Source organism: Eptesicus fuscus, chromosome 19, assembly GCF_027574615.1.
Source record: "Eptesicus fuscus isolate TK198812 chromosome 19, DD_ASM_mEF_20220401, whole genome shotgun sequence".
Taxonomy (NCBI): domain Eukaryota; kingdom Metazoa; phylum Chordata; class Mammalia; order Chiroptera; family Vespertilionidae; genus Eptesicus; species Eptesicus fuscus.
This window is the reverse complement of record NC_072491.1, coordinates 31,084,491-31,094,194: the sequence shown is the minus strand read 5'-3', so window position 1 is coordinate 31,094,194 and position 9,704 is coordinate 31,084,491. Positions and strand designations below refer to the sequence as shown.

Sequence of the window (9,704 nt, the reverse complement as noted above, 5' to 3'; positions counted from 1 at the left end):
TGGAACATCTTCTGATACCTGTGGACTTAGTTCAAGGCCAGTTTTGTGTGTTTTTTTTCCTAATAGGACGAACAAATGGTTAATTGTTTGCTTTGGTCACTCAAGTGCAAGATTTTACCATGTATAAAAGTCTAGCTAGAGCTTCTGCTCAGTTACATCCTTACTTTTCTATTCAGATTCTCCTCATCGGAGGTTTTGCATTAGATTTGCAAAATGATGACCATATCTTTGATCTGGGGGATTGTGGTAGCAATATGCTGCTGTTTGTGGCTTATTCTTGGAATGAGGAGAAGGTAAAAAAGTTTTATCTTTAAATTGCATCTAAATCCATTCAGTTAATGTTCTTTTACTTTCATTGTTATATAATAAATTTGACTTTCTGTACTTACATACACTAACATTTTCTTCTCAAATTAAAAAGTTTTTACTTTAAGTTTTTAGTGGTATCTTTTTAGTTATATCTAACAAAAGATAAAATGATAGTTTTCTTTTTAATTTTGGCATACCAATGGCAATGCAAAAATGTACTAACTTGTTAAACATTAACTGACAGCAATTTTATGATATCTCTGTATTTTATGTGTGTATGTAAAGAGGAAATCTGGATTAGTAAGGATACAATGGTAAGTGGAACTGCCATGAAAAGGATTTCTATCATGTGCTTCAAATAGATGCTCTGATTAAGTATTCTCTTTTCAGCTAGTTCTTGTGCATCATATAGACTTATCCTAAGTTTAGACAAGAGCACAGAGCCTGCATTGATCATTCTATTATTTTTTTCTTAGTAAAGGTATTTGACCATGATGAATTAAGAAACTGCTAAATGTATGTGACATCACTTTTATTTTTATGTGTCATTTATTTATAATGGGTTCAAGAATGCAAGAAATACCAATAGAGTCAGATGCATAGCCTTAGTTTAACTTCTGATGGTCCAGAGAGTATTTTAGGGGATATGGAGAGTATGTAAATATTCTCTATGTCAATCTCCAAAAGATAGAATTTCCCACAGCATATCTTCAGCTATGTAGATTGTTATGTGTTCTATACTTTTTACTAGTATTCTTCTGTTCCTTAAAATGCTTTAATTCAGGCCTGATAGTTTCTAGGTTTTTTTTTTTTGTTTGTTTGTTTGTTTTTTAAATATATTTTTTAAAAATATATTTCTTAAATATATTTTTATTGATTTTGGAGAGGAAGGAAGAGGGAGAAAGAGAAACATCCATGATGAGAGAATCATTGATTGGCTACCTCCTGCATGTCCCCCACTGGGGATTGAGCCCACAACCCAAGCATATGCCCTTGACTGGAATCAAACCTGGGACTCTTCAGTCTGCTCGCCAATGCTCTATCCACTGAGCAAAACCAGCTAGGGACATTTTTTTTCCAATTACAGTTGACATAATTATATTAGTTTCAGGAATGTTCATATCCTTAATAAAAACATTTAAAGTAGCATGAAAGACTATTGAATTACAATTGATGATTCTGTTAATACTTATCTTACTTAATTTTATTTTATAATAAGCTAATTTCTCAAATGAGACTCTTCTTATCTTTAACGATCACCATAGTATAATATGCAATCCTTTCTGTTATTCAGTATTCTATATCTTTAAGGAAAACAATCCAATACTTGGGCAAATGACACTTAGAAAAAATATAAATGCTAGAATGTAGGTTGGTATCTGTACTGAGAGCAATCATCTTGTTGGCCTTGTTTAGCCTTTTATCCTCATTACTGGGAAAGTGACTAGCATGGAGTGGGTATTCAGTAAGTGTTGTGGAATGTAAGCATGGGTGGATGGCTGGGTGGATTTAGTAACCATTTTCACCAACATGTCATCTTTCTAGGTTAATATAAACCCATTATTTTAGTAAAAGATCAGGGCCCCATCAACACTAAAACATATCTATAAACTGTAGTTTTGAAGTTGAAGTCAGTAGTAAAAATTTTAAACACCTAGTCATATAAAAGTGTGCACTTTTCCATAACCATCATATTTTTGTGTCTTACAGAAAAATGGGTGAGCCTCCTCTGGAGAATGGGCTGATTCCTTACCTGGGATGTGCTCTGCAGTTTGGTGCCAACCCTCTTGAGTTCCTCAGAGCAAACCAAAGGAAACACGGTCCTGTTTTCACCTGCAAGCTGATGGGAAACTATGTCCACTTCATCACAAACCCCCTGTCATACCAGAAAGTGCTGTGCCATGGCAAATACTTCGATTGGAAAAAATTTCATTTCACTACTTCTGCAAAGGTAACCACTTGTGCATTTTACAGCATTCTGTTTATTTTCTACTCTTTGTCACTCTACTTGGTCATTTTGAGGAACAAGGAGAGTCTTAGACATATAATCAAATTAGATAGGACCTCTTGGTGCTAATCATTTAAAAAGTTGAAATAGGTATAGATTTGTAATTTCTTAACCAGCTAATGAGAGTGAAATAAACATTATTTTACTGAGCCAGATGACGCTGTATAAGTAAGGTATTGCAAACTCACTCATGTCAACCATGTCTATACAACACCAGGAGTGCATGTGGTGAGAACTGAACATGAAACAATAGTTTTGCTACACGCATGCCATACCTTTGTTTAATCTCATTAAGGAATTAACAAGATATTTCGACATCACTTAGGGTAATCTACGAGGCTCTTTTATAGAGAAAACAATTTATGAACATTAACTGAGTCTCTGCAAAGCAATACTAGACATGGTGTCTGCCTCTAAATAAACTGAAGTCTGGTTAAAATTCATCCACAAAGAATATAAAAGAGAACTAACAATTAAAAACCATTATTGATTAGTACCAAATTAACATGCAAATAAATGCCCAGGATAATAAAAACAAGAAATAGACAGAGTGGTGGAAGGAAATTTCACTGCGGAGCTGGGGTTTAAACTTGGCCATAAAGAAAGGGTATGATTTGGCCATTTATTAGTAAAATGCTATGAAACTTAGTATGTGCAGAGGCCAATTTCCACCACCCCCTTTTTAAAAAATGAAACTTTCCCAATTATGAAAGTACTAATTTGCTTTTCAGCTATTTACTAGCACTGGGTCAGATTTAATTTCTTTTTTTCCCCACACATTTTGTTTATTGCCAGGCATTTGGGCACAAAAGCATTGACCCGAGTGACGGAAACACCACTGAAAACATAAACAAAGCTTTCATCAAAACTCTGCAGGGCGATGCCCTGAATTCCCTCACAGAAGCCATGATGGAAAACCTGCAACTTATCATGAGGCCTCCAGCCGCACCGGAGCCAAAGATGCCTACCTGGGTGACGGAAGGGATGTATGCCTTCTGCTACCGAGTGATGTTCGAAGCTGGGTACCTAACTCTCTTTGGCAGAGATCTTATGGGACAAGATGCACAAAAAGCACTTATTCTAAAAAAACTCGACAACTTCAAGGAATTTGACAAAATCTTTCCTGCCCTGGTAGCAGGCCTCCCCATTCATGTGTTCAAGACCGCACACCACGCCCGGGAAAAACTGGCTGAGGGCTTAAGGCATGAGAACCTGGGAAACAGAGACCACATGTCCGAACTGGTCAGGTTTCTGAATGACATGCTCTCCACCTTAGATGACATGGAGAAGGCCAAGACGCAGCTCGCTGTCCTGTGGGCATCACAAGCAAACACCATTCCGGCCACTTTCTGGAGCTTATTTCAAATGATGAGGTAACGAGCAACTTCTCCGGTTCTTTCTTTCTCTCAGTCGGAGGCAGAAATGCAACCATTAAAAAAACACAGGCAGCTGTGACTGGTAAACATGCCTGAGAGAAGCAGAGCGCCTCCCAGGGAGAGGATGGGGCTGGTGCAGGCTCCCCTGAGGCCCCCTTGATCTTAACCCCAAGCTGTTGGTTCTTTATAAACATAAAAGTCTATTTAAGTGATTACTGGCTTCCGGACAAAAGGGCAGTTTTTTCACTCAGTCATTTCTGTCTTACTATTTATGTGACCAGCTAAAATAGCTGTGGATCAATTATTCTTGATGGGATTTAGCTAGATTTTGCCTTTTAAAACTGTATGTAGCAAAAAAACCCACAAACAACTGTATGCAACATTTTATTTTACACAAGCATGATTTCCTTCCCAAGTCTTTGTTTCGGAAATTTGGCATTCAAATGGTTTATTGAATTATTATAGTTAAATTGGATGTTTAGTATCACATAGACACAAAATTACTATTCCCTAGGATTGGGAATGCCAAATTCCACTGATGGCTGATATTTTTATGTGTGCAATCTAAAAAATATTCTCAAAATAATTTCAGATTTAAAAACCCATTACCAATCTGTCTCAAATGCTATTCGTCTTCCAGAGTTTTTAGGTGAGAGGGCTCTGTGCAGGACACAGTCACATATCTACAGTAAGCTTACAACATCAATTAATGTCATGTAGGTAATGGCAGCCACTGTAGGGCGATCTCACAAATACTTATCAGTCAAGCATCTCTGAGAGTCATTTGCTGCAATCATGTCATGTGAATTCCTTACCGGGGCTCTGAGGAGCCAGGCAATTTCCATGCGTGAAAACGGAGCAGCATTCATTTCACAAGTCCAAGTGCTAGAACAGTTATAAATGGAAAAGCTGTTGTTCTGCCTGAATCTGTGGTACAGATTTTAGGAGTAAATTTAAATTTGCATTTACAATGTAGCCAGTACTTTGCAATTGCTATGCTGGATGCAATCTGTCTACTCAGTAGCTATGTAAGTGACTAATTTGATCATTTAAATCTTTACTAAAATCATTTGTTCATAAAAATCTGGCCGAAGCTTTACTTCTACATAGCAAGGTCCTTTTAAGGAAATATCCATTTCCCACCTTCTCTGGTAGTTGGGTCACCCATTGAAAAGATAGGGGGAAAGCCTGACTTTGCAGAGTTTTTGGTCCAGAAAAAATTTATTTTATGTACATTTCTTTTCTCTTAACTTTTAATAGGAGCCCTGAAGCCATGAAAGCAGCTACCGAAGAAGTGAATAAAACACTAGAGAGTGCTGGTCAAACAATCAGCTTAGAAGACCCACCTATCTGTTTGAATCAGATGCAACTGAATGACATGCCGGTACTAGGTACGCTTCACTTACTTGGTTACATTTCGCTTACTGCCTCCTACTAACCGTAACTGTCAGTATACTACGTACGCACTTGCCAGTTCGAGGCATTATGCTAAGTAGTTCCCATGTGTTGTCTCTTTTGATCCCGGGTTAGGGACTGTTACTGCTTCCATATAACGAGTAAGGAGATGGACACTTAGAGGCTATGTTGTTGTCTAGGATGGAATGGTGGAACCAATTACAACATTAATGTGGGTGGGACTCTTGACCCCACACTCGCAACCATTTCTCTGCACTTCTATACTCTCTCTTTTGTAATTACTTTTACACGAATTTTACAGTTAATTGGGAGCATATTATTCATTTCATGACATCAAGAGGAAAAAAAAGCACCATCAAGAAACTACAAGTAGATGCATGGGTTAAGTAATGGGACTGAAGTTTTTTTTTCTTATTTTTGCTTCCATATTTTATAGAAACACAAAAAATATGCCTTTATAGTAAGAAAGACTTTTCTTTTTGTCTATAGGAAAGAAACCAAGCCATCTTTTAGGGCCGCGTGTGTTAGTGGAAGGCATTGGCCGGGGCGGGGGGCAAGGAGCACAGGTTCCACAGTGGGATCCGCCAGGGGAGACCTCAGACACGTCACTTCCCTTCTGGGGCCCTCGCTCTCCTCATTTGTAAAATAAATGGCTAATATGCTATTATTTTACACACAACCCTGTGAGGAGCACCCAAAACATGACAATTAAAGGGACAGAGGCTGGGAGGTCAGGTTGGACCTTCTCAGTGGGTTGGTATGTTTCAGCTGCTGACAGGGTGGACCTGTTTGCCCCTTAGGTCTTTACCAGGCAGCAGGCCATTGTCACACATCATCAAATAGTGGGAAGATAGAAACGGGTTCTTGTAAACATTGAATTGAAGCTGCATTAAACATATGGAAAAATACTTCTATGTTAAAGTATTATCAGTAGATTAAATCCCCAAAGCGATGAACTTTGAATAATTCACAAAAAAAGTGATTTATCTATTTTCCCAATTGTATATTAGATGTCTAGTGACATGTATAAACAAGAATATTTTTCTATGAAATTATGAAAGTCTAGTTTCTACTCATCAAAATATCTTCTCAAAAGGTTATTAACTCAGATTATCAGTTTAAAAGATACACGCAGACGAAACTGAGTCATTGATCACAACACAGTGGCAACAGAAAAAAGTGCGAAATTTGTGTCTGGCCAGTTTCCCACAGTCTGTTTAGCTGTGTGTTACGGGCTGCTAGAAGCATTTCAGACTCTGTATGATGTGGCCTTTAAATACTTAATTTGTTCTTCCTTCTTCCCTCCCTCCCTCCCTCCTCCCACTTTTCCTCACCTCCTTTCTTCCTTTAAAACTATTTAGATAGTATCATCAAGGAGTCTCTGAGGCTTTCCAGTGCCTCCCTGAACATCCGGACTGCTAAAGAGGATTTCACTTTGCACCTCCAGGACGGTTCCTATAATATCCGCAAAGATGACATCATAGCTCTGTATCCTCAGTTAATGCATTTAGATCCAGAAATCTACCCAGACCCTTTGGTAAGTGCCTGCTCATCAAAGTACAATAGCCAGGAGATATCTCCCAGATGGAAATAAAGAGGAAATTACCATTACAGAATTGATTTAATTATGGAAGCCCTAGGTCTCCTTTATTATGTCAAATACTCATATATGTTGGAAAACCTAGACAATGGCCTAAATTCTTCATTTTTCCTGATATTTGTCATCAAATAATCTCTGCTAGATTACATATACAGTCATGATAATAAAGCTGCTGCCACTAGGCCAGTGTGGCTCAGTGGTTGAGCATTGATCTACGAACCAGGAGGTCATGGTTCAATTCCAGGTCAGGGCACATGATCCCCAGTAGAGGGCGTGCAGGAGGCAGAAAAATCAATGATTCTCTCATCATTGATGTTTCTGCCTCTCTCCCTCATCTTTCCTCTCTGAAATCAATTAAAATATATATGAATATATGCTTTTCCTTGAAAAATGTCTGCTCCCAAATACAGGAAATTAGAGGCTTAGAGACTAATAATAAATAAACCGACTCTTGTAGTTTTTGATCTGAACTCTCCTTTCTAATTCTGCCTCACTGAGCAACTAGTGACCCAGGCAGGGCAGGAGGCATCAGAAAGCTTTCCTGTTCCCAGCAGTTCTTGTTAAGCTCCAGATCTTTATGGCTTTCTGACTCATGGTGGGGTTTTTCCTAAATTAATAATAAATTGGATTTAAAAAAGAAAATTATTCTTTGGAGTTTCCAGGTCAAGAAAGAGATACATTTATTTAAAACTAGCTCTATAGGTTTGTTTTATTTGTATTTTCATTGCAGACATTTAAATATGATCGCTATCTTGATGAAAATGGGAAGACAAAGACCACCTTCTACAGCAATGGACTCAAATTAAAATATTACTACATGCCTTTTGGGTCAGGAGCGACGATATGCCCTGGAAGATTATTTGCTGTCCAGGAAATCAAGCAATTTTTGATTCTGATGCTTTCCTATTTTGAACTAGAGTTTGTGGAGAGCAATGTTAAATGTCCCCCTTTGGACCAATCCCGTGCAGGCTTGGGCGTTTTACCACCATTAAATGATGTCGAGTTTAAATATAAGTTCAAACGTTTGTGAATACACGGCTGGGAGCAAGAGGGAAGTAGCTGATGTGACAGCGTGTGGAATGCCACCACTTCCCCGTGTCCGTGGACACAGGCAGGTAGTGGTGGTGTTGTGGTCACTGCCGCTTGCTTGTGAGCCCTGACATGGTGGTGGTTTCCAGAAGCTATCTCGGACTGTGTTAATGAGAGAATCTAGTTTTCAGAAGCACAATGCTGTGTTTTCATTCGAGTAAGTTAATGCAAGCTCATGTAGCCAGGGACTAAACCTCATTATTTTCAGAGGAAAAAGTCTTTTGTTTTCCCAAAGGAAGACTTTCCAATTGGCAGATTTTTTTTTTTCCTAAGGAAAGTGCTTTTATAAAAACCACCCAACAACTGTGAAAAAGTTATAAATTCACGTTTTAGTGAAACTGCATGATTTTTTGACTAGATGTGGAACTCTTCAGGTGTAGATGTATATTATAAAGGATATTTTAAAGGATTATGTTTTTTAATGAAAAGAACATGTTTTTTAAGTTTTCCTTAGATCTAGTATTCAGGAATTTAAAAATAATGATCTGTTGTCCTGATAACATTAAAATGGCTTTAATATTTTTCCTTTTTGTTTTACTTACTCTTCCTAGAAAATCTAATGTCTATGTCAGGTTTCAATGATCTTATTTATATTTTCATTTGATTCCATCTTAATGAGAAGATTTATTTTCCAGAGAAGGGCGGTTTTCTGGTATTACTAAACATGCATCAAAGAAAACAATGAAGCTCTCATGTGATATGTTTTTAAAATTAAAACTGGATGAAAATAACCATTTAAGAGCTTTGGATATGAAACATCAGAAGAGTGTGTGACTTCGGCATTCTATTTAAATAAATTACTTTTTATCTTTAAATGACTTTTAATTGAAAGAAAAATAATTTAAGTCCATATTATGGTGTTTAACTACTGTGTACAACAATGCTTTGGTAAAATATTTTAAGTATGGGAATTATCAGCTGTAATATTTTTATTGATATTCCTGTATGTATTTATATATCAATTATATTTACCTTTCTCTTGTACTACAAATATTAAGAAAATATTGTAATGTTTGATAATTTTGAAATGATTCACCACTCAGAAATAAAAGTGTGAATGTGCATGCTTAAACATTTTTTTGGAGTAGCCAAAGTTTATTCCAGTCAGAATTGCAGCAATAAGGGCCAGCAGGGAGGGAGGGGGCTTTATTAAAAGTATGTATAAGAACTAAAAAAGTCCCAGTAGGACCCTGGCCAGGTGGGTTAGTTGGTTGGAGTGTCATTCCATACACCAAAAGGTGGATTCCCCATCATGGCACATACCTAGGTTGTGTGTTCGATCCCTGGTTGGGGGTGCATATGGGAGGCAACTGATTGATATTTCTCTCTCTTCTTTGCTCTCTAAAATCAATACAAAAAAACACACAAATATCCTTGGGTGAGGATTTTAAAATGAAAAAAAAAAAATAACAAGCATTGCAGTAGGGCCTTTCAGTGTCTTCTCAATTGGCAAAATGCATAACATTAGTCACACTGATTTTGTGCCTGCAAGCAAGGTCAAATCTTGGAGTGCCCACTCTCAGTGGCAAAAAGGAAAGGATGCATTTGAGAAAGTTTCTCTCCTATAATGACTTGCAGAAAATCCTCATTCTACCTGGCCTGCTTTATTTCTTCCCCTATGGAGACAAGATCTGGCCTGTGGGCCACGCTGAGAAAAGCCCAGTCTGTCTTCACCCGTGCAAAGGGTGAAGATGGCTCTGGAGTCTCAGTCCTTGGAGCTAGCACATCATGGTTCTCCTTGCTCGTGTCTCTCTGTCTCTGTTTAATGTCCCACCACCCCCACACCCACGTGCCTGCCTCAGGTCCCTGGATTTCAGTATATTTCTCTGAGTCATGACACTCAGCCCTGTGCTTGAGGGTACTTGAGTGAGGGCACAGGACTCCAAGCCTCAGAAGGGGGTCACTA

At 37.9% G+C, this 9,704-nt stretch overlaps 1 protein-coding gene across 1 annotated transcript; it reads left to right on the top strand.

Annotated features, from left to right (window-relative positions):
* Positions 1-213: 213 nt before the first annotated feature.
* LOC103287617 (cytochrome P450 7A1) lies at positions 214-7,739 on the top strand. The gene is made up of 6 exons (XM_008143318.3): positions 214-293; positions 2,020-2,260; positions 3,113-3,690; positions 4,954-5,084; positions 6,471-6,646; positions 7,440-7,739. Exons 1-6 carry the CDS (start codon positions 214-216, stop codon positions 7,737-7,739), a joined length of 1,506 nt encoding a protein of 501 aa, XP_008141540.2.
* The last annotated feature ends 1,965 nt before the right edge of the window (positions 7,740-9,704 follow it).